The sequence below is a fragment of the Rana temporaria genome, chromosome 9, assembly GCF_905171775.1.
Source record: "Rana temporaria chromosome 9, aRanTem1.1, whole genome shotgun sequence".
NCBI classification, from domain to species: domain Eukaryota; kingdom Metazoa; phylum Chordata; class Amphibia; order Anura; family Ranidae; genus Rana; species Rana temporaria.
The window spans coordinates 169,976,371-170,004,050 of NC_053497.1; the positions used below are offsets into that span (position 1 = coordinate 169,976,371).

The following is a 27,680-nucleotide window of genomic DNA, read 5'->3' on the forward strand; positions in this document are numbered from 1 at the left end:
CTAGAGCATTTTGAAAAACGATGGTGTGTAGGCAACGTCGTTTTTGAAAATTAAGTTTGAAAAAACTTTGTTTTTTTTCATCACATAAAACGTCATTTTGTTTCATCACAAAAAACGACCGTCTGTACGCGGCATTACACTCAGAGTTACGACGGCGTATCTGGAGATACGCCGTCGTAACTCCTTTCTGAATCCGGGCCTTTGTCTTTATCTACAGAAACAACTTATCTGCATTGGTAGTTTTTTTTTTTTGTAAAAGTGAACCAACCCTTTAAAAACAACTTAGTTACGGCCTGTACATTTATAATGCATATCACAAAGCTCTGATTTCTAGTTGCTAGGAGATGACAGTGGTGTGCAGTTAAGAGGTCGGAATAGGAGGGCGGGGCTACTGCTCTTCAGGCCAATAGAGATTTGTCAGGCCGGTGTCCATTAGCAGCACAACTGCTAGTTGTTGGTTTCCATAACTACAAGAAGCCAAACATTGCAGGCTGAGTATTCCTCCTACAGAGGTGTGTTCTGACTTATGGCGGAGAATCAGGGGGAGGAGCCTGTGTCAGCGTCCTATCGTTCCGCGCCTATACTTGTGTGCGGTACTATGAACCCAGGTAGGGAAAATGTCTGTATTATGTGAGTACATGGACAGTGATGTGTGTATTGTGTCCCATACTAGGCCCAATAAACAAAGCTTAATCGTCAATTTTCGCTGCTGCGTGCAAAGCGCAACATGCAGAGGCTCCTCCCCAGTGCCGATCCTGACCTCTCTGGGGCCCTAAGCACAATTCTGCTAAGGGGCCCTCTATCTGACCCGTGATACTGTGAGCTATGTAAACCATTTGCCATTGCCACATAACATTCAGGGTTTTTTTTTTTACCACATGACATTTAGGCTGCTTTCACATTGCAGCGTGGAGCCGCAGTGACGGTATAGCCGCGCTATTTGTAGCGCGGCTATACTGTCGTATTTACCGCGATATTCGGGCGCTAGCGGTGAGGTTTTAACCCCCGCTAGCGGCCGAAAAAGGGTTAATACGCGGTATTACCGCGCTTTCCCATTGATTTCAATGGGAAGGCGCGGTATAGGAGTGGTGAACACACCGCTCCTATACCGCGGTAAAGATGCGGCTAGCAGGACTTTTGGTGCGCTCCTGCTAGCGCACCGCTTCAATGTGAAAGCCTTCGGGCTTTCACATTGAACACTGCAGGGCATGATTTTTCATGCGGTATAGCAGCGCTATTTTTAGCGCTGTACCGCATGAAAAACGCCCCAGTGTGAAAGGGCTCTCAGGGTTTTTTTTTACCACATAACATTCAGGGTTTTTTTTTTTTACCACATAACATTGTTTTTTTTTTTTTTTTTTACCACATAACATTCATGCCCCGTACACACCATTACTTTATGTGATGAAAAAAAACGACATTTTCTGTGAAGTAAAAAATGACGTTTTTGAAACTTAAATTTTCAAAGACGAAGTTGCATACACACCATTGTTTTTCTCACAATGTTCTAGCAAAGCGAGGTTACGTTCTCACCACTTTTTCCATTGAAGCTCGCTTCATAACTAGCTTCTGGGCATGCGCGGGTGTAAAAACGTCTTTTTAAACGATACATAAAATTGAAGCATGTTTCAATTTTTTTTGGTCGTTTTTTACAAGACATAAAACAACGTTTTCCCCCACACACGGTCAATTAAAGTGACGTTTTTAAAAACGTAGTTTTTTTTCATCACATAAAGTGATGGTGTGTACGGGGCATCAGGGTTTTTTTTATTTACCACATAACATTCAGGTTTTTTTTTTTACCACATAACATTCAGGGTTTTTTTTTTACCACATAACATTTAGGTTTTTTTTTACCACATAACATTTAATTTTTTTTTTACCACATAACATTTAGGGTTTTTTTTTACCACATAACATTTAGGGTTTTTTTTTACCACATAACATTCAGGTTTTTTTTTTTTACCACATAACATTCAGGTTTTTTTTGTTTGACCACATAACATTCAGGTTTTTTTTTTACCACATAACATTCAGGTTTTTTTTTTTTACCACATAACATTCAGGTTTTTTTTTTTACCACATAACATTCAGGTTTTTTTTTTTTACCACATAACATTTAGGTTTTTTTTTACCACATAACATTTAATTTTTTTTTTACCACATAACATTTAGGGGTTTTTTTTACCACATAACATTCAGGTTTTTTTTTTTACCACATAACATTCAGGTTTTTTTTGTTTGACCACATAACATTCAGGGTTTTTTTTTACCACATAACATTCAGGGTTTTTTTTTACCACATGACATTCAGGTTTTTTTTTTACCACATGACATTCAGGTTTTTTTTTTACCACATAACATTCAGGGTTTTTTTGTTTTACCACATAACATTCAGGGTTTTTTTTTACCACATAACATTCAGGGTTTTTTTTTACCACATGACATTCAGGTTTTTTTTTTACCACATGACATTCAGGTTTTTTTTTTACCACATAACATTCAGGGTTTTTTTTTTACCACATAACATTCAGGTTTTTTTTTACCACATAACATCCAGGTTTTTTTTTTACCACATAACATCCAGGTTTTTTTTTACCACATAACATTCAGGGTTTTTTTTACCACATAACATTCAGGTTTTTTTTTTATACCACATAACATTCAGGGTTTTTTTTTACCACATAACATCCAGGTTTTTTTTTACCACATAACATTCAGGGTTTTTTTTACCACATAACATTCAGGTTTTTTTTTTATACCACATAACATTCAAGGTTTCTTTTTTTTTTTACCACATAACATTCAGGTTTTTTTTTTTTACCACATAACATTCAGGTTTTTTTTTTTACCACATAACATTCAGGTTTTTTTTTTTTACCACATAACATTCAGGGTTTTTTTTTACCACATAACATTCAGGGTTTTTTTTTTTACCACATAACATTCAGGGTTTTTTTTTACCACATAACATTCAGGGTTTTTTTTTTACCACATAACATTCAGGTTTTTTTTTTACCACATAACATTCAGGGTTTTTTTTTTACCACATAACATTCAGGTTTTTTTTTTACCACATAACATTCAGGTTTTTTTTTTTTTACCACATAACATTCAGGTTTTTTTTTTACCACATAACATTCAGGGTTTTTTTTTACCACACAACATTCAGGGTTTTTTTTTTACCACAACATTCAGGGTTTTTTTTTTACCACACAACATGACCAGTTACACTTACCGGTAGCTGTATTTCTGGTAAGTCTTACAGGACGGCACCCTGAGAGATGACTGGCTTCTCCTGACAGGAAACACAATCAAAAAGAGGTTAAAAACCCCGCCCCTTCCCGTGCTCCTCAGTTTGAGATAAAGTATGAACCCACCAGTGCACGGGAAAAACACCACAGAAAATATAATACAAACCAATAATGTATCACAAGGGTGGGAAGTAGGCCTGCCGTCCTGTAAGACTTACCAGAAATACAGCTACCGGTAAGTGTAACTGGTCATTTCTCTAGTCGTCTTCCAGGACGGCACCCTGAGAGAGAAGCAAGTAGCTTCAGGCCTACCTTAGGGCGGGACCACTGCTTGCAGGACCTTTCTCCCGAAAACCAAGTCCTGAGGTGACAGTAGGTCAACTCTATAATGTTTCAGGAACGTGTTCTGGCTTGACCACGTCGCTGCTCTGCAAATTTGCTCCACCGAAGCTCCGGCCCTTTCTGCCCAGGAGGTTGCTAGTGATCGTGTGGAGTGTGCTTTAACATTAGGAGCTACCTTACCGGCTTGTACATAAGCTAAGGAAATTGTCTGCCTAATCCATCTAGAAATAGAGGCTCTGGACGCTTGAAGGCCTCTTTTCTGACCCGAAAAACAAATTAATAGATGAGTAGAACGTCTAAAGACTGTAACTCTTTCTAAGTAAGCTAATAGACATCGTCTAACATCCAGACAATGAAAGGAAGCTTCTCCTTCATTCTGGGGATTTGAACAAAAAGAAGGGAGGATTACTTCCTGTGACCTGTGGAACTTTGTCACTACCTTAGGAAGATAAAGGGGGTCCTGACTTAGAACAACCCTGTCCTCAAATAAGCGAAAAAATGGCTCTTTAATGGAGAGCGCCTGCATATCACCTATCCTCTTGGCTGTCGTGATTGCCAAGAGGAAGGCAAATTTAAAGGTGAGTAACCTGATGGGGATAGTGTCAATTGGCTCAAACGGAGCCTTGGTAAGTTGGTTTAACACTAACGAAAGATCCCAGGGTGGAACCCTAGAGATCTGAACTGGGGACAACCTGTCTCTGGCTATAAGAAACCTTTTGACCAGGGGGTCCAGGGATAGACGTCTATCCAAAAAATACGACAAGGCTGCCACCTGAACCCTTAGAGTCCTTGTGGCTAACCCCTTGTCTACTCCATCTTGGAGAAAATCTAAGATGACCGAGGTCTCCTGCTGAGAATTCTGTCTCTCTGAGCACCAGCGAGAGAAGATACCCCAGGTTTTGGCATATATACGCCTAGTGACTACCTTCCTACTGGCTAGAAGCGTGTCAATAACTCTCTCGGAGCAGCCCTTCTCCCTCAGGTTCCGCCTCTCAAGCACCAGGCCGTCAGCTTGAAGAAGCCGGGTTCTGGGTGATAAATCGGACCCTGACGAAGAAGGTCCGCCCGGACAGGGAGAAGTAGGGGAGGCAACACTGACCCTCGCTCTAGAGCGGGAAACCAGGCCCTCTTGGGCCACCAGGGTGTGACGAGAATGAACTTCCCTACTGCTAGATTTACCTTCTGCAGGACTCTCGGAATCAGGCTCAAGGGAGGGAAGGCATAGGCTAGCTGGAACCTCCATACCTGTGCCAGTGCATCCACCCCCTCCGAGCCGTGTTCTCGGGAGAGAGAGAAGAACCTCTTCACCTTCCGGTTTGCCCTGCGGGCGAAGAGATCTATCTCTGGGCTGCCAAAGTGCTGGCATATTAGACTGAAAATCTCTGTATTTAGTTCCCATTCTCCCTGGAGAATGGGATGGCGACTTAAATAGTCTGCCTCCAGATTGAGGGTCCCTTTCAGGTGTACCGCCGAGAGTGAGAGAACTCTCTGCTCGGCCCAGCCCAGGATCTCTAAGGACAAGTCTAGAAGGGTGCGAGATCTGGTGCCCCCCTGATGGTTGAGGAAGGCCACCGCGGTCGCATTGTCGGAAATGATCTGGACCTCCTGGTCCAAGACTCTGTCCTCGAATGCCTTCAGAGCCTCTCCGACCGCTAATAGCTCGCGGTAATTTGAAGAGGCCCCCTTCTGTCGTTGTCCCCAGGTACCCTGGGCACGGAGATCGTCCAGATGTGCGCCCCACCCCCATGAGCTGGCGTCCGTGGTGATCCTGACCGGATTGATCTGGCCCCACGACAGACCTTGCTGTAGGTTCTGTGGGATGAGCCACCAGCCCAGTGAGAGCTTCACTGGTTCTGGGAGACTGACTCTGAGCTCTAGGGATTCCCTTCTTCCGTCCCAGGAGGAAAGAAGGAAAAATTGGAGGGGTCTGGAGTGGAGCTGAGCCCACGGGACTGCTGGAATACAGGAGGTCATTAGGCCTAGAACTCTCATGATGTCCCTGAAGGAGGACTCTACTCCTTCTAACGTTGATCTGACCACTGACATGAGACCCCGGATCTTGTCGTTGGGTAAAAAGAGCTTCCTCTCCAAGGAATCTATCAGAAACCCTAGATAGAGTTTCTTCTGCTCTGGAAGGAGTGAGGATTTCTCCTTGTTGATGATCCAACCCAAGGACTCGAGGGTAGTCATCACAGTGGCTAGATCCGAAAGAAGGAGATCTCGACTTTGATTGTATAGTATCAAGTCGTCGAGATAGGGAACTAACGCTATCCCTTGTAGGTGCAGGAAAGCGATCGCCTCCGCCAGGACCTTGGTAAAGACCCTTGGACTGGAGGCCAGTCCGAAAGGAAGGGCAGCAAATTGCCAATGCTGTACTCCCTGGGCGGAGGCGATCGCAAACCTGAGGAACCTCTGATGACCCAAGAAGATTGGGACATGGAGGTACGCGTCTCTTAAATCGATGGTGACCATGAATACCTCTCTTAGTAGGAGCCTCTTGAGGCTGTAAATACTCTCCATTCGAAACCTCTTGTGGAGGAGGGAGGTATTCAGGGGTTTCAGATTGATAATCAATCGAAATTTGCCTGAAGGCTTGGGGACCACAAAGATGTGGGAGTACACTCCTAACCCTCTCTGGTACACAGGGACTGGAACTATGACCCCCTGTTGTGCCAGTTCTGAGACATTTTGCAGAAGGCCTGCTGACTTGAGAGGGTCCTTGGGTAAGTGAGTCAGAATAAAGTTTGGAGGGGGAAGCTGACGGAACTCTAGTTTGTACCCCTCCCTTACGATTTGGAGAATGTGGGGACTTTGAGTAATACTCTCCCACCTGGGAAGGAACTGGGAGAGTCTTCCCCCGACCTTCCCGTCATTTGGAGTCCTTGTCGCTGGGTTTTGGATTGGAAAAAAGGATACCCCCTTTTTGTTTTTCCTTCCCAGCACCCCAACGTCTGTTGTAAGGGGCCTTCTTCTCCGAGGAACGGTTCTTACCTCCAAACCCCCCCTGGGGGCCTCGAAAAAACTTTTTCTTGTTTTGTCTAGGCTTAGTAGGAAAACGCACCCCTTTTTCTGAGGACCTAGTCAGGGCCTGATCCAGGCCCGTACCGAAGAGAAGGGAGCCCTCGAAGGGAAGACCACAAAGGCGGTTCTTAGACGCAAGGTCCCCATTCCACATCTTGACCCATACTGCTCTTCTGGCAGAGTTGAGGAGGGCTCCTGTCTTTGCGGTAGAACGTACCGTCTCTACTGAGGTGTCTGCTAAATAAGCTACTGCGCTCCCTATGAGCTGAAGGGATTCTAGAATCCCCTTAGAGTCTGAACCCTGGGACACATGTTCCATCAACTTGGAGATCCAAGAATTAGCATTCCTAGCAATACAGGCCGAAGCCAATGCGGGGCTCAAGGCAGCCGCATTAGCTTCCCAGGCCCTACACAAGGAGGTCTCTGCCCGCCGATCCATAGGATCTTTCAAGTTGCCTGTGTCCTCAAAGGAGAGGTCCGACTGTTTGGAAATTTGCGCGAGGGGAGCATCTAATCTAGGTATTTTAAAAAATTTAGATTCCTCCTCCTCTTTAAAGGGGCAACGTCGTTTCCAGGTCTTGTATCTTAAAAGCTTTTTCTCTGGTTCTGCCCATTCCCTGAGGATGATATCCTTAAGGGACTGATGTACCGGAATAGCTTTGGCCTGAGGTTTAGACAGGCCTTGGTATAACCTATCCTGTGTGGAAATTTCTTCCGTAGGCTGTGGAATCTCCTCGGAGGCGTACACTGCCTCAAGGAGACCTTCCATGTCGTCGGCAGCAAAGACATATCTGCCTGTCCTAGTATCCTCATTTTCTTCTTCCGCCTGACCAATAGAACCTTCCTCCTGGGGAGGAATCTCTGAATCTTCAGAGTCAGATACTAAGGAACCAAGGGATTCCTGGCGGACTCTAAAAATCTGCGAAGAGGAACTTTCTTGAGAAGAGGGCCCTGCGATGGGGGCTTCAGGCTCTTTGCTCTTTAAAGACACATGAAATTCTTTAAGAGTAGAGAGCATCTCAGACTGGACCTCAAGAAATCCTTTCAGAATTTCAGAGGTCTCCTTCCCTGCCAATTTAATGATACATTTAGCACAAAAGGGTTTGGAATAATCTGAGGGTAACTTGCAACTACAATAGCCACATTTTTTGGAGCGACTAGTGTCCTTAACTGAACGACTAGCACCCCCCTGGGCAACAAAATCCTCCCCTAGAAAGAAAAGGATACACAGGCATGTATGTAAATACTAGGGAACAACTACTGGGTCCCAGCCCACCATACCTGTGTCCAGGAAGACTCACCCCCTGTGGTCTCCTCCGCAGCCGGGGTCGTAGACGACCGGACCTCTCGCTCCATCGCGTGAGGATGAAGGCGCCGCTCTCTCTCGGCTGCTGCTGCCCTTTCGTGTGTCTCCGGTGCCGTGGGAAGCCGACTGGCGTGTTGGAGCTGCAGCGCGCCATCTTGCTGAGCCGACCCGGAAGTGACACGCGCCGCGCATGTGACGTCATTGCCCTGCGCCGCCGGCTCTGTGAGACGCCGGTTTTGGCGCCAAATTCGAAAACGGCAATGAACGCTCCAGGGAATCCAGGACGACCCAGTCGCAGCCCCAGACCGCACAGAAAACCCCCACCACCGGAGAGAGCCTGACCCACAGACCTCCAAGGTAAGGGGAAAGCTCAGAGAGAGAGAGTGGATCAGCCCCTGGAGCTCCAGAATAGCCACCTATCCCCAGGAGACTCCAGCACTCAGGGGGGTTCTTCAACCCACATAGTGAGGCCCCCCTGAGCAAGAAGGGACCCCCTAGGAATGGAAATCTTCGCTAAACCCAAAGGCTACCCAGTGCCTGCGGTTCAGTTCCCAGGGGGGGGGACCACCAGCCCCAGGCCTTAGGTCAGAAAAAAATAAACGTTTCGCTGTGGGGAAACACAATCAAGAACTGAGGAGCACGGGAAGGGGCGGGGTTTTTAACCTCTTTTTGATTGTGTTTCCTGTCAGGAGAAGCCAGTCATCTCTCAGGGTGCCGTCCTGGAAGACGACTAGAGAAATTCAGGTTTTTTTTTTACCACATGACATTCAGGGTTTTTTTTTACCACATGACATTCAGGGTTTTTTTTTACCACATAACATTCAGGTTTTTTTTACCACACAACATTCAGGGTTTTTTTTTACCACAACATTCAGGGTTTTTTTTTTACCACACAACATTCAGGGTTTTTTTTTATCACATAACATTCAGGGTTTTTTTTACCACATAACATTCAGGGTTTTTTTTACCACATAACATGACTGACTCCACCTCCCCAGGAGCAGGGAGCTTCAGCACTTAGCCGCTCGTGGACTACAGCTCCCATAAGCATGAGCGGCGGCCGTCTCACTGACGTCACCTGACGTCTGACTCACTACTGCTACATTGTCAATGTTCAGCGCCGCGGGCGGATACTCGGACAGCCGCGGCGGCGGCCATTGTTCCGGTTAGGAATCGCCGATGCAAATAGAAACTCCATGCTTCCCAGCGGGGCCCCGAGTAAATCCGGGGGCCCTACGCAGCTTGCGTAGTCTGCGTATAGGGCGGATCGGCCCTGCTCCTCCCCCTCCCTTTCTTCGGTGGTCCCCAAAGTCCCAGTCCGCCCCTGTTTAAAAACCAAGGCCCATTGTGCACTAAGGGGTATATTTATAAAAAGAAAAAATTGCTTTGTGAATATCTCAGCTCCGTGATACTGTTTCATACTTTATATGCTGAAATGTTTACCCTGCCGATGGTCAAATTTAACCACTTGCTGACCGCCGCACGACTATTTACGTCGACAAAATGGCACGGGCAGGCAGATTGGCGTACAGGTACGTCCCTTTTAATCGGCCGCGGCTTTCGAACTCGATGTTCCCGGGAGGCCCGCGATTGTGGTCGGCACCGGCAGAACAGGGGAACGCCTTTGTAAACAAGCCAGCGATTCCCTGTTCCGCCGCTTGATCGCTCTTATGGGCGGCGAGAGGGGACGCCGCCCTCCGGTGCTTCTACCGACTCAACGCTGCGATCGGTGATTCGGAGAGTAGATCCGCCGTCCCCAGATTACTACCGTAGAGATTTCCGGCGGACCAGATGGTCGCCGGAGTCTATATGATCGTTCGGAGGCCGGGCGCGATGTTATGACGTCACGCCCGGCCTCTGTATTAGAAAAAACGGCGCTTCGGCTGTGAATCGGTGATCGTTTTTTTTTTCCCAGGCTTCCATCTGTAGCAGAGCCAGATGGAAGAAGAGGAGGAGAAGCCAGTAGCGCTGCAGGGTAAAGGGGCACACACAGCAGGGGAATGAAGGTGCTTATGCTAGAATTGATCCCCCTGTAGCGCAGCCAGAGGAAGGAAGAGGAGGAGAAGCCGGAAGCTCTGCAGGGTAAAGGGGCACAGACAGCAGGGGAATGGAGGTGCATATGCTAGAATTGATCTCCCTGTAGTGCAGCCAGAGGGAGGAAGAGGAGGAGAAGCCGGAAGCTCTGCAGGGTAAAGGGGCACAGACAGCAGGGGAATGGAGGTGCATATGCTAGAATTGATCTCCCTGTAGTGCAGCCAGAGGGAGGAAGAGGAGGAGAAGCCGGAAGCGCTGCAGGGAAAAGGGGCACACAGGGGGGCACAGACAGTAGGGGAATGGAGGTGCTTATGCTAGAATTGATCCCCCTGTAGTGCAGCCAGATGGAAGAAGAGGAGGAGAATCCAGAAGCTCTGCAGGGTAAAGGGGCACACAGGGGGCACAGGCAGCAGGGGAATGGAGGTTCATATGCTAGAATTGATCCCCCTGCAGTGCAGCCAGAGGAGGGAAGAGGAGGAGAAGTCGGAAGCGCTGCAGGGGGAAGAACAAGAGGATTAGTGTCTGCAATAAGGTAGTACAGCCAGTCCTCCTGCTCCTGAACTGATGGGGACCGGGACAGGAGGGCCGGCTGTAATGTCTTATCAGCAGCCCTGGTGCACTGTGTGATTAGGGTGTGCCCAGGCACACCCAGCACACCCCATGCGCATGCCTATGCCTTTACCACTACTGTGTCATGCAATACTATTCAGTATTGTGAGACACAAACTTGTAGTGGAAAATATTAGCATAATTGCTGCGAGGAACTTAACATTCTACTAATAAACTTCTAGTAATAACAGAATACATGAGAAAGTTCCATTGATTGTCGCCATAACCTGAGACAGAAATATCTCAATGAGAATAGAGAACGGGGATCCGTAGAGACTTAAATCTCCGTTGTGATCATTAATAATTATTTCATCATGTACAAGAAAAAAAATAGTAAATTGGAGATCTTCTGTTTTAGTAAACAGCTCATTAATTACCCCTCTGTGGGACTTGTTAAATGAAAACGCATTAATGTTGTGAAATTATTTGTAATTGCCTTTCATGATGCTAATTAATGATCATGAGACTGCGGAGGTGTCACAGACCTGTTCCTGGAGGAAATCATTTGCATCAACATGAGGAACACTGAAAAATATTAACTGTTGCTTTTTAATTCAATGTAGACATTGCATAATAATTGCATGATAGCGTAGTGTTAAAGTGGATGTAAAGCCCCTCTCATCCTTTCTAAACTCCTGCCATAGTGCTGATCTATAAGGATATAGATGCCTCCTGCATGTATCCTTACCTGTCAAATGTCTCCCCTCTGTCTGTTATAAGAACTGAAAAACTGCAGATTCTGTGGGTGGATCTGTTGTCTGGAGCTCGGTGGGTGGAGTTAGGACCGATCCTAGGCAGGGTGCACAGGGTGCTTTGCACCCAGGCGCCTGCAGAGGTGGGGGCGCCGAAGTGGCAGAGTTCTCTCCTTTTGTGTCTGTTCAGAACTAGTGTTCTGAGTATAGGTGTGTGCAGTGGCGGCTGGTGCTCAAAATTTTTGGGGGGGGCGCAAACGCAGAGGCAGCGCGAGCCGGCACATCGAATACCTTCCGAAGAGAAGCAACAAAACCGGAAAACTCGGCAACCACCGGATTGTTGTTCTCCCATAAAGGGCTGGCCAAGGCCTTGTCCGAGAGCAGCGAGATCAAGAAGCCCACCTTTGATCTCTCAGTAGGAAAGGCATGTGGCAGCAACTCGAAATAAATGCCCACCTGGTTAAGGAAACCTCGGCACTGAGTTGGCTCTCCCCCAAAGCGCTGTGGAAGAGGGGCAGAACCGGTCATACCCCGAAACACCGCAGGCGCAACAACAGGTGTCGGGGTAGACTCTGGCGCAACAACCGGAGCGGCAGTAGGAGCGGGCCCAGGAGCGACCACCGACCCATCGGCAACGGGAGCGAAATGAACCGTGCGTTCAAGCAGGGTTTGCAACGCCACAGCGAACCGACCCAACAGGTGATCCTGCTGATCAAGTCTGGCAACCAGCGTGGGTAGCGAGGATGGCCCTGTACCATCAGAATTCATGGCTTGGTCCTAATGTCACGGAGCCATGAACCAGACGTACAACAAGAGATAAGTGAAAATAAGAAGGCTTTATTAAAAAAATCAAGCTGTAAAGCAAAAGTCCAAACAGATGGTGAAACGAGTGGCGTCACTAGGGTTGGTGTCACCTGGTGCGGTAAAATATGGTGTCACCCCCCCACAATTACTTTTTTTAAATATTTTTGACCCTACCGTTTGCTCTCTGTTCTCCTTTCTTCCCCATTTTCTCTCTCTCTATCCATCTTTCTTGTTCTTTCTATCCCCTTCTTCTTTCTCTCCCTTTTTCTTTGTTCCCCCCGCCTCTCTTTCTCCAGGGCCAGAATTCACATCTCATGAGCCATACCCCTACAACTTTTTTATACCCTGAAAAAACATGGAAAATCTACTAACAGAATGCATTTCTTTACTGAGAACCTGAAATGACAGCCTGCTGTCCGACATTTTGGAGAATAAAATTTACATTATACACACTTCAAACAAATTTTGTGCAAAAAAAAAAAGAAAAGGAGAGGGAAGTATGATGCACCAAACTGTTAATCATACTGCCCCCTAGCAGCCTGCAATGCAGAGTGGCTGGAGTGCCAAATTGCTCCTGCTGCTCTTTGATTTCATGCTGATTTAGAGGGAATTTGCCCTAAAAGGGAAAGAGGGGGTGGAAGGTTAGAGACATAAGGGGGGAGAGAGAGAGAGGAGGGTGGGGTGATAGAGAGGGGGATGAGAGAGAGAAAGAAAGGGGGTGGGGGTGAGAGAGAGGTAGATGGGATGGGACAGAGATGGTGGGGTAAGACAGAGAGGGAGGGGGTGGGGTTGAGGCAGAGATGGAGGGGATGGGGGTAAGACAGAGGGGGGTGGGGGTGTGACAGAGAGGGAGGGGGTGGGGTTGAGACAGATGGAGGGGGTGGGGTGTGACAGAGAGGGAGGGGGTGGGGTGTGACAGAGAGGGAGGGGGTGGGGTGTGAGACAGAAGGGGGGGGTGACAGAGAGGGAGGAGGGGTGACAGAGAGGGAGTGGGTGGGGGTGAGACAGAAGGAGGGGGGTGACAGAGAGGGAGGAGGGGTGACAGAGAGGGAGTGGGTGGGGGTGAGACAGAAGGAGGGGTGACAGAGAGGGAGGAGTTGGGGATGATACAGAAGATGGGGTGACAGAGAGGGAGGAGGGGTGACAGAGAGGGAGTGGGTGGGGGTGATACAGAAGGAGGGGGTGACAGAGAGGAAGGAGGGGTGACAGACAGAAGGGGGGTGACAGGGAGGGAGCGGTGGGGGTGAGACAGAATGGGGGATGACAGAGAGGGAGGAGGGGTGACAGACAGAAGGGGGGTGACAGGGAGGGAGCGGTGGGGGTGAGACAGAATGGGGGATGACAGAGAGGGAGGAGGGGTGACAGAGGGGGGGGGGGTGGGGGTGAGACAGAAGGGGGTGAGACAGAATGGGGGTGACAGAGAGGGAGGGGGTTGACAGAGAGGGAGGGGGTTGACAGAGAGGGAGGGGGTTGACAGAGAGGAAGGGGGTTGACAGAGAGGAAGGGGGTGACAGAGAGGAAGGGGGTTAGACAGGAGGGGGTGACAGAGAGGGAGGGGGTTAACAGAGAGGGAGGGGGTTAACAGAGAGGGAGGGGGTTAACAGAGAGGGAGGGGGTTAACAGAGAGGAAGGGGGTTAGACAGAAGGGGGGTGACAGAGAGGAAGGTGGTGAGACAGAAGGAGGGTGACAGAGAGGAAGGGGTGACAGAGAGGGAGGGGGTGAGACAGAAGGGGGTGACAGAGGGGAAGGGGGTGAGACAGAATGGGGGTAACAGAGAGGGAGGGGGTGAGACAGAAGGGGGGGTGACAGAGAGGGAGGGGGGTGACAGAGAGGAAGGGGGCGGGGGTGAGACAGAATGGGGGTGACAGAGAGGGAGGGGGTGAGACAGAAGGGGGGTGACAGAGAGGGAGGGGGCGGGGGTGAGACAGAATGGGGGTGACAGAGAGGGAGGGGGTGAGACAGAAGGGGGGTGACAGAGAGGGAGGGGTGACAGAGAGGAAGGGGGTGGGGGTGAGACAGAATGGGGGTGACAGAGAGGGGTGACAAAGAGGGAGGGGGTGACAGAGAGGAAGGGGGTGAGGCAGAAGGGGGGTGACAGAGAGGGAGGGGGTGACAGAGACAGAATGGGGGTGACAGAGAGGAAGGGGGTTAGACAGAAGGGGGGTGACAGAGAGGGAGGGGGTTAACAGAGAGGGAGGGGGTTAACAGAGAGGGAGGGGGTTAACAGAGAGGGAGGGGGTTAGACAGAAGGGGGGTGACAGAGAGGAAGGTGGTGAGACAGAAGGAGGGTGACAGAGAGGAAGGGGTGACAGAGAGGGAGGGGGTGAGACAGAATGGGGGTAACAGAGAGGGAGGGGGTGAGACAGAAGGGGGGTGACAGAGAGGGAGGGGGGTGACAGAGAGGAAGGGGGCGGGGGTGAGACAGAATGGGGGTGACAGAGAGGGAGGGGGTGAGACAGAAGGGGGGTGACAGAGAGGGAGGGGGCGGGGGTGAGACAGAATGGGGGTGACAGAGAGGGAGGGGGTGAGACAGAAGGGGGGTGACAGAGAGGGAGGGGTGACAGAGAGGAAGGGGGTGGGGGTGAGACAGAATGGGGGTGACAGAGAGGGGTGACAAAGAGGGAGGGGGTGACAGAGAGGAAGGGGGTGAGGCAGAAGGGGGGTGACAGAGAGGGAGGGGGTGACAGAGACAGAATGGGGGTGACAGAGAGGGAGGGGGTGACAGAGAGGAAGGGGAAGGGGGTGAGGCAGAAGGGGGGGTGACAGAGAGGGAGGGGGGGTGACAGAGATGGGTGACAGAGGAAGGGGGTGAGACAGAAGGAGGGTGACAGAGAGGGAGGGGTGAGAGGGAGGGGGTGACAGAGAGGAAGGGGAAGGGGGTGAGACAGAAGGGGGTGACAGAGAGGGAGGGGGTGAGACAGAATGGGGGTAACAGAGAGGGAGGGGGTGAGACAGAAGGGGGTGACAGAGAGGAAGGGGGCGGGGGTGAGACAGAATGGGGGTGACAGAGAGGGAGGGGTGAGACAGAAGGGGGGTGACAGAGAGGGAGGGGTGACAGAGGAAGGGGGTGAGACAGAAGGGGGTTAACAGAGAGGGAGAGGGTGACAGAGAGGAAGGGGGTTAGACAGAAGGGGGGTGACAGAGAGGAAGGTGGTGAGACAGAAGGAGGGTGACAGAGAGGAAGGGGTGACAGAGAGGGAGGGGGTGAGACAGAAGGGGGTGACAGAGGGGAAGGGGGTGACAGAGGAAGGGGGTGAGACAGAATGGGGGTAACAGAGAGGGAGGGGGTGAGACAGAAGGGGGGTGACAGAGAGGGAGGGGGGTGACAGAGAGGAAGGGGGCGGGGGTGAGACAGAATGGGGGTGACAGAGAGGGAGGGGGTGAGACAGAAGGGGGGTGACAGAGAGGGAGGGGTGACAGAGAGGAAGGGGGTGGGGGTGAGGCAGAAGGGGGGGTGACAGAGAGGGAGGGGTGACAGAGAGGAAGGGGGCGGGGGTGAGACAGAATGGGGGTGACAGAGAGGGAGGGGGTGAGACAGAAGGGGGGTGACAGAGAGGGAGGGGTGACAGAGAGGAAGGGGAAGGGGGTGAGGCAGAAGGGGGGGTGACAGAGAGGGAGGGGGGTGACAGAGATGGGTGACAGAGGAAGGGGGTGAGACAGAAGGAGGGTGACAGAGAGGGAGGGGTGACAGAGAGGGAGGGAGTGAGACAGAAGGGGGTGACAGAGAGGAAGGGGAAGGGGGTGAGACAGAAGGGGGTGACAGAGAGGGAGGGGGTGACAGAGAGGAAGGGGGTGGGGGTGAGACAGAATGGGGGTGACAGAGAGGGAGGGGTGAGACAGAAGGGGTGTGACAGAGAGGGAGGGGTGAGACAGAAGGGGGGTGACAGAGAGGAAGGGGGTGGGGGTGAGACAGAATGGGGGTGACAGAGAGGGAGGGGGTGACAGAGAGGAAGGGGAAGGGGGTGAGGCAGAAGGGGGGTGACAGAGAGGGAGGGGGTGACAGAGAGGAAGGGGGTGGGGGTGAGACAGAATGGGGGTGACAGAGAGGGAGGGGGTGACAGAGAGGAAGGGGGTGAGACAGAAGGGGGTGAGACAGAAGGGGGTGAGACAGAAGGGGGTGAGACAGAGAGGAAGGGGGTGACAGAGAGGAAGGGGGTGGGGGTGAGACAGAATGGGGGTAACAGAGAGGGAGGGGGTGAGACAGAAGGGGGTGACAGAGAAGGAGGGGGGTGACAGAGAGGAAGGGGGCGGGGGTGAGACAGAAGGGGGGTGACAGAGAGGGAGGGGTGAGACAGAAGTGGGGTGACAGAGAGGGAGGGGTGAGACAGAAGGGGGGTGACAGAGAGGGAGGGGTGAGACAGAAGGGGGGTGACAGAGAGGGAGGGGTGAGACAGAAGGGGGGGTGACAGAGAGGGAGGGGTGACAGAGAGGAAGGGGGTGGGGGTGAGACAGAATGGGGGTGACAGAGAGGAAGGGGAAGGGGGTGAGGCAGAAGGGGGGTGACAGAGAGGGAGGGGGTGACAGAGAGGAAGGGGGTGGGGGTGAGACAGAATGGGGGTGACAGAGAGGGGTGACAGAGAGGAAGGGGGTGACAGAAGGGGGGTGACAGAGAGGAAGGGGAAGGGGGTGAGGCAGAAGGGGGGTGACAGAGAGGGAGGGGGTGACAGAGAGGAAGGGGGTGGGGGTGAGACAGAATGGGGGTGACAGAGAGGGAGGGGGTGACAGAGAGGAAGGGGGTGGGGGTGAGACAGAATGGGGGTGACAGAGAGGAAGGGGAAGGGGGTGAGGCAGAAGGGGGGTGACAGAGAGGGAGGGGGTGACAGAGGAAGGGGGTGGGGGTGAGACAGAATGGGGGTGACAGAGAGGGGTGACAGAGAGGAAGGGGGTGACAGAAGGGGGGTGACAGAGAGGAAGGGGAAGGGGGTGAGGCAGAAGGGGGGGTGACAGAGAGGGAGGGGGGTGACAGAGATGGGTGACAGAGGAAGGGGGTGGGGGGTGTGACATAGATGGGTGAGACCCCCCCCCCCTCCTCACTTTTCCTGGCTCTTTACCCCTTAGCTGTTTTGGTGTTACCTGCAATACATGCACAGTGCCGCGGCCTGCGGTGGACTCTGTGCATGGCCGGCGGTGGATTCTGTGGAGACCCCCCCCCCCCGCCCGGGCCCCCCCCCGCACCTGTTCCTAGCCGCGTCTGGAGACAGAGGACTGGTGTGGGCACTGGCAGCAATCTGAATCATCACAGCAGGTGCCAGGGCAGCCGGGCAGGTCACACGTGCAGCCGTTGAGCAGCCGCCGCGCCGCTCGGGCGGAGAAACTGGAAGTACTGTGTGTGACGTGACTAACGTCACATCATCACACAGTGCCGTGTGACAGGCAGCAGGCAGGCACAGGCTGAGCTCTGCTGAGGCTCGCCTTGCCTCGCCGCTTGCTGGTCTGGCTGGCTCAGTAGGAGAGGGGAGGAAAAAGTACAAGGTCCAGTCGGAGGGACACAGACGCTGCGGCGCTGCAGCGCTGGGCATGTCATAAAAAATTTTTTTTTTTAAAAAAAAATCCTCAATGCCAGGATGGTGTCACCCCTGTAGCGGGTGTCACCCGGTGCGGACCGCACCCCCCTAGCAACGCCTCTGGGTGAAACCGAAGCAGAGTCTTTGCAAAGCCAGAGGTCAGGAACCAGAAGGGGAGTCAGACGAAGCCAGGATCAGGAACCAGCAGGGTAGTCAGACGAAGCCAGGATCAGGAACCAGCAGGGTAGTCAGACGAAGCCAGGATCAGGAACCAGCAGGGGAGTCAGACGAAGCCAGGATCAGGAACCAGCAGGGAAGTCAGACGAAGCCAGGATCAGGAACCAGAAGCAGCAGCAGTCTTAGAAGCATGTGAACACAGGAGGACCAAGCAAGGAACTGAAGCCACAGACCTCCCATATATATATGAGCCAGGCATCCAGCTCCTCCCAGTGGGAAGGAGGAGCCGCAGGGTGGGAGGCTACAAGAAACCCAGAAACCAAGATGGCCGCCAGCACATGTCAAACGAAGGAGAACAGCAAGGAGGTAAGACCATGACACACTTAAAGGAGAAGTCCAGCCTGAACTTGTTTGGCTGGACTTCTCCTATGGATCACAGGAGTGCAATTCCTTTTGCACTGCTGTGACCCATTTTCAGCAGAGAGTGAGCTGAAGTCTGTTCTCTGCTGACGTCACAGAAGTAGGTCCAAGGCCCGCGCCCAGTGGCGTCACTAGGGTTGGTGTCACCCGGTGCGGTAAAACATGGTGTCACCCCCCCCCCCCCCCCTCTGTCTAGGCTGCCCAGCACCAAGCAGGCAGCGCACGGGCACGGGGTGCACCCCAAACCAGCCCCTGTAAATGATAGTATAGGGCAGTATAGTGGCAGGTTAGGGTAGTATAGAGTGGTATAGTGGCAGGTTGGTGTAGTGGGGTGGTATAGGACAGGTTAAGGTGGTATAGGGCATGTTGGGGTGATATAGGGTAGTTTGGGGTTGCATAGGGCAAGTTAGGGTTGCATAGGGCAGGTTGGGGTGGTATAGTGCAAGTTAGGGTGGCATAGGGCAAGTTGGGATGGCATGGGAAAGGTTGGGGTGGTATAGGGCAAGTTATGGTGGCATAGGGCAGATTGGGGTGGTACAGGGCAAGTTGGGGTGGCATGGGAAAGTTTGGGGTGGTACAGGGCAGGCTGTGCAGGCACAGGGCAGGCTGGGTGGTACAGGGCAGGTTGGGGTGGTACAGGGCAGGCTGGGGTGGTACAGGGCTGTTTGGGGGGTACAGGGCAGGCTGGGGTGGTATAGGGCTGTTTGGGGTGGTACAGGGCAGGCTGGGGTGGTACAGGGCAGGCTTGGATTGCACAGGGCAGGCTGGGCATGTCATCTAAAAAAAAATTAAAACAAACAAAAAAAAAACGGGATGTGTCACTCCTCTAGCGGGTGTCACCCAGTGCGGACTGCACCCCCCGCACCCCCCTAGCAACGCCTCTGCCCGCGTCATCCCAACTCTAGAAGTTTGGATCCACCAGCTGCCGGGACTGATAGGCGTCTCAGCCTTCCAGCAAGCTGCTGAGAAACTGAGACGGCCGCTCTCCGCCCCTCCACAGCTCAGCGCCCCAATGAGCGTGGAGGAGCAGAGCGGAGAGTGCCCTGGGGATCTGGGGGAAACGAGCTATCGGCGATGTTCGATCGCTCGGTTCTCAGTGTAGAGACGCCGGAGGAATTTAATCCATTTTGGAATAAGGCTGTAACATAACAAAATGTGGAAAAAGTGAAGCGCTCTCAATACTTTCCGGAAGCACTGTGTATCCATATTATCAGTTATAAAAATGAGTCGTCTGGAAATGTCGGTCACATAATGACATTAAAGTCTATTTATCCTGTTAATCCTCTACTATTATAAGCCATGTCTCAGCCTGCACGTGCCTTACAATTTACACTGACACTGATCTGGGTAATAGTGAAACAGGCGATGACATCACAAAAGAGAGCGAGACAATGTACATAGTAACAATCTCCAGAGAGACGCACACACACAGGGGGGGGGGGGGTTGGAAAACACAGACTGCTCAGGGTATCAGAGGAAGAGCACAGGGAGCAGAGCACACAGGAGCAAAGAACTGGTAAGAGAAGAGAATTTACAAAACTTTCTAGATGGGTCTGTTGGCATCCAGAAAAGTTTGCATTCTGTAGAGTAATAACTGAAAAATGTATAATAACATTTTAAACATTTATTTACATACAAAAAAATTCCCCATATGTGTCTGCGCTGCAAAAAAATGTATTCACTAGAACAAAAATAATAATAATAATAAAACCAGCGTTAAAAACTATCCAGTCAATTATATATATTTTTACATGCTAAATGCTTTAATCGCTTTGTTTTGCCTACAGGTATCTTTAGGTACAAATGTATTTTTTATTTTTGTAAAAAAAATAAAAGTTGTATTTTTGCTGCAAAAATAAAAAGGAATAAAAAAAAATTGAATAAATCAAAAAAAAATATATATTATGCTTTTATTTAAAAAAAAAAGATTTATGTCCTTGCATAAATAATTGAATTCTGCAGCTAAGTTACATATTAAGCTGGATTTGGTTTTATTGGATTATATATTAGACTTCACTAGCAATGCTTTGCTGTGCATGCAGCTGTGACAGCTCTTGATGTGCATCCAAAAAACACTCCATTATGTAATTTAGTAACTGGAAAGTAATGGAATGTATCTACTCTCCCGTTCTCTTAAAGGTAAAGTATACATTTGACATGTTACCTGAACTGCCGTGCTCCAGCCTATGGGCCCCTCACTGCTTAACCACTTCAATACCAGGCACTTGCACCCCCTTCCTGCCCAGGCCAATTTTCAGCTTTCATCGCTGTCGCATTTTAAATGACAATTGCGCGGTCATGCAACACTGTACCCAAACACATTTTGTAACATTTTGTTCCCACAAATAGAGCTTTCTTTTGGTGGTATTTGATCACCTCTGCAATTTTTATTTTTTGTGCAACAAATAAAAAAAGACCGTAAATTTCGGGGAAAAAAAAGTTTTTCTTTGTAAATAAGTAAGTTTTCTTCTTCAATGACGGGCACTTATATGGCTGCACTGACGGGCACCACCGATGAGGTGCCACTGATGGGAACTGATAGGCGGCACTGATGGGCACTGATAGGTGACACTGGTATGCGGCACTGATGGGCACTCATAGGTGGCACTGATGTATACTTATGGGTGGCACTGATGGGTACTTATGGGTGGCACGGGTGGGTACTGATGGTCATTGATAGGTGGGCACTAATGGGCATGGATGGGCCATGATAGGTGGCACTGATGGACACTGATGGGTGGCATTGCTGGACATTACTAATCTGGTCTGATCTATAATGGTGCCAGTCAGTCCCCCTTTTGTGGGCACTGATTGGCATATATTGGCAGGGCTGTATCCTGGCCTAGGCCAACAAGGCCCAGGCCTAGGGCAGCACGTTGCAGGGAGGCAGCATGGAAAGAGTCCCCACAGGCTTGCGCTACATTGTTAGTGTAGCGCCAGTCTTATGGGGCGTACTGGACAGAGAGGTAAATTAGTCTAGTGCCCCCATAAAGCAGCCGCACTGCTTCCGGACAGAATTCCGCAACTGTGTGGGGGTGGAGCTTCTAATTTTGACTGTCCTATTATCCTGAACCACAAACCTTCCTCACTGTGCTATGTATTTTCTGTTGCACCATTGGCATGGTTATATCTTCTTAGTCCTCTCCATAAAATTTGCAGAATGTTGTGCCTAAAGTAGAACTATAGGCAACACTTTTTTTTTTAGGGAAGGGCGGGTCTTAAACAGTAAGGGGTGTGGCCTTGACAGGAAGGTGTGGGTCATATTTAAATTAGGGGGTGCACGAGTTAGTCAGGCCTAGAGCAGCACAAAACCTAAATACACCACTGTATATTGGGCATATATTTTCATATATGGATGGCCATAGGGGACGTATAATATATAATATTATATTTAATCTGCACTATTGTGCAAAAAAATAAGCAGGTGTGAAAAATGCTGTAAATTAAGAATGCTTTCAGAAAAAGCAGTGTTAATAGTTTAACTCCATTTGCAGAAATGCAGCCCTAAACTTGCAAAGAATCTCCACCATGCTAAACAGTTGCCTGCAGACACTGGCCCGGATTCAGTAACAATTGCGCTTTTTTTACGGAGGCGCAGGGCAACGTTTTTGCCCTGCGCCCCCCCCCCCCCCGAAATATTTTTGCGCTGCCCTCGATTCACGGAGCAGTAGCTCCGTAAATTGCGTGGGCGCGCCGGCAAAATGCCAGGCGCAAACGCGCAATTTAAATGATCCCGTAGGGGGCGGGAATCATTTAAATTAGGCGCGTTCCTGTGCCGATCGTAGAGCGCATGCTCCGTTAGGAAACTTTCCCGACGTGCATTGCGGCAAATGACGTCGCAACGACGTCATTTGCTTCAAAGTGAACGTGAATGGCGTCCAGCGCCATTCACGATTCACTTACGCAAACTACGTAAAATTAAAATTTCGCGACGCGGGAACGACGGGTATACGTAACATAGGCTGCCCCTGCTAATAGCAGGGGCAGCCTTACGCAAAAACCGCCGTACGGAAACAACGTAAATTGCGTACGCAGGGCTCGGGCAACGTTGTGAATCGGTGTTAGTATGCAATTTGCATACTATACGCTGAGCACAACGGGAACGTCACCTAGCGGCCATCGCAAGAATGCAGCCTAAGATATGCGGGCATAAGAGCCTTATGCCGCGCATTTCTTAGGCTGCAGTCGGCGTAACAAGGTTCCTGAATCAGGAGCATTCGTTACGCCAGGGCAAGTAAGCAATTGCGCTGTGTAACCTATGGTTACACAGGCACAATTGCTTCTTGAATCCAGGCCACTGTCTCCTGCTACAGCCAAATATTTCACTTTTTGATTCATCAGTCGAGAGCGCCCATTTTTCTGCACCCCAGTTTCTATGTTTTCTTGCACATTTGAGTCGCTTAGCCTTATTTCCACATTGGAAGTATGGGTTTTTGGCTGCAATTCTTCCAATGAAGACCACTAATAGCAAGACTACTCCAGACAGTAGATGGGTGTACCTGGCTCCAAATTGTTTCCGCCAGTTCTGTGCAGATGCCACTGCTGGACATCTTCCGATGTTGAAGGGAAGTAGGCATGATGTGTCTTTTAAGTAACAAACATGTCATACTTACCTTCACTGTGCAGTTAGTTTTGCACAGATCGTCAACTTCTGGGGTCCCCCGGCGGCACTGGTAGCTCCTCCCCGCATTGTGTAACCCCCCTAGTAGAAGCGATCTACCTTGCGGGCGTGCTCCCGAGTCCAGCATTTGCATTCATAGACACAAAATGCCGTACTCAGCCCTTCCCCGGAGTCCGCGTCATTGGATTTGATTGACAGCCAATAGCTGTGCTGCTATCAATCTATCCAATCAAGAGCTGAGACGGGCAGGGGGGAAAAGCACATCTCCAGTGGGGGAATACAGGACTCAAGTAAGTAAAACGGGGGGCTGGGGGGCCAGTCAGTGACAGAAGTTTTTTCACCTTAATGCATAGGATGCATTAAGGTGAAAAAACATGAGGGTTTACGACCCCTTTAAGTTTCCTTGCCCAATCACTATGTCTACGGTTCTCAACATTGCTTGTTTCTTTGTGCTTCTTCAAAAGAGCTTGAAGAGCACATCTTGAAACTCCAGTCTACTTTGAAATCTTTACCTAGGATTGACCTTGCTGATGCTCAGTCTTGCCATGGTGTATGACCTGTGACATGAAACTATCTTCACAACCCTCACCTTAGCAGCAGAGTTTGGCTATTCCTCACCCAGTTTTAGGCCTCCTACACAGCTGTTGCTGTTTTGACTGCGTTTCAACCTGTACATGAAATTGATGATCATTAAGCACCTGCTTGGTATAATTGATTAATTAGACACCTGACTCTAATCCTAAAAAATCCCTGATTTACAAAGTGTGCAAGTGTAAGACCCCTTTACACTGAGGCGCTTTTCAGGCACGATCCTGCTTAAAAAAAAAGTTCCTGAAAAACTCAAAATCCCTCTTCTCAATAGAAATGAATAGAAAGTGCCTCAAAAGTGTCTGAAAAGCATCTGAAAAGCTCTTCAAAAGCCCCTGAAAAGCTCTTCAAAAGCACCCAAAAAGCGCAGTAAAAGTGCTTAGTGTTTAGCAGTTTAGAAGCGCCTCAGTGTGAAAGTACCCTAAGGCCCCTTTCACACTGAGGCGTATTTCAGGCGTTTTAGCGCTAAAAATAGCACATAAATAATGCCTGAAATACTCCTGCCCAGCATTCTCAAGGGGCTTTCACGCTGAGGCGATGCGCTGGCAGAGGCGCATTGCCGGCGGTATTAACCCTTTTTCAGCCGCTAGCGGGGGTTAATACCGCACCGCTAGCGGCCAAATACCGCCACAATTCCGACGGTATAGCGCCGCTAAAAATAGCGGCACTATACTGCCACTGCACATACTGCCCCAGTGTGAAAGTACCCTAAGAATTGATGCTGGTCTAAAACCATAGGGTAGTCACAAAGAAAATTGATTTGATTTTGTTGTTTTCTTCTGTTTGCTCACTGTGCATTTTGTAAACTTATAAAAAAAAAACAATGAAAATATATATTTTTGAAAGCATTCTTACTTTACAGCATTTTTGCGCAATAAACAAAAAAAATGTAAACAATCAAATTTCTTCATCAGTTTAGGCCAATATGTATGTTGACATCATATTTTTGGTAAAAAATCCCAATAAGTGTATATTGATTGGTTTGTGCAAAAGTTAGAGCGTCTACAAATTGTGGGATATATTTATGAAATATCTATTTTTTCTTTACTAGTAATAGCGACGATAATCGATTTTTAGCGGGACTGCAACATTGCGGCGGACAAATCAGACACTAAGTGACACTTTTTGGGGACCAGTGACACCAATACAGTGATCGGTGCTAAGAAATATGCACTCTCACTGTACTAATGACACTGGCAGGGAAGAAGTTAACATTAGGGACGATCAAAGGATTAATTGTGTCCCTAGGGAGTGCTTTCTATGTGTGGGAAGACGGAGACCCGTGTTGCTGCTTAAAAGAAACACAGGAGCTCTGTCTTCCCTTGTCACAGAACAGCAATCTACCTTGCTCCCGCTGTATCCAATTATAGTGGGAGCTGGTCGCCGCAAACCCGGAAGTGGAAAGACGTACAGGTACGTGATATCACCTGTCAGCAAGCGGTTAAAGTATAATAAAAAACATATGACAGGCCTGGAAATATAATACCTGCCACACTGCATTGTGGAAACAAATGATTGATTTATCTCTAATCACTGTCCAGGCCACCAATCAGTCTGTGCCTATCAGTTGTTGTGTTTGAGGTGCTGCCAGGTTTCCTGTCTATTAGACATCGTATGATTTTGTGTTCTGTAACATAATTGCCATTTCCCTGCCTGGCCCTCTGTCTGTAACTATGGCCACAGTGTATCAAACTGCAATGTTGTTGTATGTTTGCTATGTACAGTCTTGTATATAGGCCAAGTACTCTTAAAGCCCAATACCAGGAATCTTTAAAACATTTTGGCCCTTTTGATAACTTAAGGCCCACTGTCGACCCCCATGGCAATCACTCTGTAAAATTAATTACTGCATACCAAGTCTAACTTGGGCACAGAGCACTACTATATATATATAATAATAGTATATTACATAGAATAAATGATAACTATGGTATGTAAATGAAGATATTTTGTCCCCTTAACCTTTCAGGACCCATTGTTGACCCCATGGCAGTCCCTGTTTAACCACTTCCCCACCATCATATAGTCATATGTCGGCCCACCGCGCATGCGTGCTCTCCACACTGCAGGGAATCCCAGGACGTCACATGATGGCGGCCCGGAGGGACGAAGGGTTCCTGCGGCCAACATATGACTATACGGCGGTGGGGAAGTGGTTAAACAAGGACTGCCATGGAGTCAACAATGGGTCCTGAAAGGTTAAATGGACAATATATCTTGCGGCATCAATCACTGGGGACCCGATGCGTGTGCCCGGCGGCCGAGATGTCCACTGGGCACCCGCGATTGCTCGTCACAGAGCAGGGACGTGGATCTGTGTGTGTAAACACACAGATCCACGTTCTATCAGGTGAGAGGAGATCGATCTGTGTGTTCCTAGTTCCTATTACAGAGGAACACCGATTGGTCTCCTCCCCTTGTGAGTCCCCTCCCCCTACAGTTAGAATCACTCCCTAGGACACACAGTTAACCCCTTGATCACCTCCTAGTGTTAATCCCTTCCCTGCCAGTCACATTTATACAATAACGCAGCGGTAGCGTTTTTGAGCGTTTTTTAACGTCTGCCGTTTTTACAGCTCTAACGCTGGAGCTTCAGAATGCACTGGTCCTGGGTTTTTTTGCAGCTTAAAAACGGCTCAGCCATCTACAGCTCAAAAATGACATGGTGGGCATGAGGCCATAGATTAACATGGAGAGCCGTTTTTAAGCTGCAAAAAACGCTCAGAAAAGTGGCTGTAAAAACTTCCATGGAAATGAAGCCTAATAGTATATTACATATTAAAGCGGAGTTCCGGCCACAATTTCACTTTTTATATATAAATACCCCTGTAATACACAAGCTTAATGTATTCTAGTAAAGTTAGTCTGTAAACTAAGGTCTGTTTTGTTAGGTTGTTACAGCATTTAGACACTTTATAAAATAGAAATTGACTGGGGCCATCTTAAGTGTGGGCATCATGAAGCCAGACTTCCTGGATTTTAGCCTTGCAGATCTCGCACAAGCTCAGTGCTGCACAAGCAGTGTAATAAGTTTCAGATCAGGTTTCAGCACCTGTACTGTCCAAGTCACATGATTCTTCGAGACTGGGGAGTGCACAGACTCCTGGAAAGTTACACCCACTACATTCCCAGGAGTCTGTGCGGTGTAGGTTAAGCACCTAGGTGCAGGAAGAGGGAAGATTAACTATTCTGCCTAGCAACAACACTTTGAAGGCATCTAAAAAAATTCTTAAAGGACTAATGACATTTTTTTAAAACTACTGATGTAATGTTATATTTATGGGTGGAACACTTTAACCACTTGCTGTAAATGCAGAACAGGGGGATGCCTTTGTAAATAAGGCATTCCCCTGTTCTGCTTAGTGATATGTCACTGATCTACTGTTCCCTGTGATCGGGAACAGTGATCAGTGATGTGTCTCTGGTAGCTCCTTCCTCTTACAGTTAGAATCATTCCCTAGTACACGCTTAACCCCTTCAGCGCCACCTAGTGGTTAACCCCTTCACTGCCAGTGTCATGTATACAGTAATCAGTGCATTTTATAGCACCGATCGCTGTAAAAATTACAATGGTCCCAAAAATGTGTCAAAAGTGTCTAATATGTTTTACTCTTTCTATAGTACAGGCTGTACCATTACTTATCGTGATGTCCTTGCAGCCCTACAGTTAGAACCCAGTTGGGGTAGACTGGTCTAGGTCATCAAGGCCCGTACCATGTTTACAAGCACAGCCTTTACAGATCTGATTATATCTCTGCTGTTTTGTTTGTACTGCAACTCTGTCATTTATGCTTTTGCTGTATGTATGTACTATTTTATTGATATAATAAGAAAATGTATAGTTGGAAAAAAAAAAAAAAAGTGTCTAATGTGTCCGCCATAAAGTCCCAGTCACGATAAAAATCGCAGATCACCGCCATTACTAGTAAAAAAAAAAATTATAATAAAAATGCCATAAAACGATCCCCTATTTTGTAGACGCTATAACTTTTGCAGAAACCTATCAATATATACGCTTATTGCGATTTTTTTTTACCAGAAATATGTAGAAGAATACGTATCGGCTTAAACTGAGAAAAAAAATCGTTTTTTTTTTTTTTTAAATGTGGATTTTCTTGTTAAAAAAAAACGAGGGATATTTATTATAGCAAAAAGTAAAAAATTTTGCTTTTTTTTAAATTGTCGCTCTAATTTTGTTTATAGCGCAAAAAATAAAAACCGCAAAGGTGATCAAATACACCAAAAGAAAGCTCTATTTGTGGGAAAAAAAGGACGCCCATTTTGTTTGGGAGCCATGTCGCACGACC

At 49.0% G+C, this 27,680-nt stretch overlaps 2 protein-coding genes across 4 annotated transcripts in view; one reads left to right on the forward strand and one right to left on the reverse strand.

The window, feature by feature from the left end:
• Positions 1-3,861: 3,861 nt before the first annotated feature.
• LOC120914328 lies at positions 3,862-7,656 on the reverse strand. The gene is made up of 2 exons (XM_040324987.1): positions 7,314-7,656; positions 3,862-7,127 (listed from the first exon to the last, which is right to left on the reverse strand). The coding sequence occupies exons 1-2, from the start codon at positions 7,633-7,635 to the stop codon at positions 6,466-6,468; spliced, it is 984 nt and encodes a 327-aa protein (XP_040180921.1). The 5' UTR covers positions 7,636-7,656; the 3' UTR covers positions 3,862-6,465.
• A 10,428-nt stretch (positions 7,657-18,084) lies between these two features.
• Positions 18,085-27,680, forward strand: part of CCDC105 (coiled-coil domain containing 105) — a 47,762-nt gene continuing 38,166 nt past the window's right edge. The window contains exon 1 of one of the 3 annotated variants that reach the window (XM_040324989.1): positions 18,085-18,110. The gene's annotated coding sequence lies outside the window, so the exon portion shown is untranslated. Of the gene's footprint in view, positions 18,111-19,608; positions 19,686-27,680 lie in introns of those variants that run through there. The other 2 variants (XM_040324990.1, XM_040324988.1) reach the window with 2 other exon arrangements.

Bases quoted from the DNA above. Each gene is read 5' to 3' on its own strand.
- LOC120914328 (XM_040324987.1), bottom strand. From the start codon at position 7,635: ATGCTCTCTACTCTTAAAGAATTTCATGTGTCTTTAAAGAGCAAAGAG. The intron at 7,128-7,313 runs ATAGGTTATACC...TACCTAGATTAG, and splicing joins GGAAGAAATTTCCACACAGG to ATGCTCCCCTCGCGCAAATT.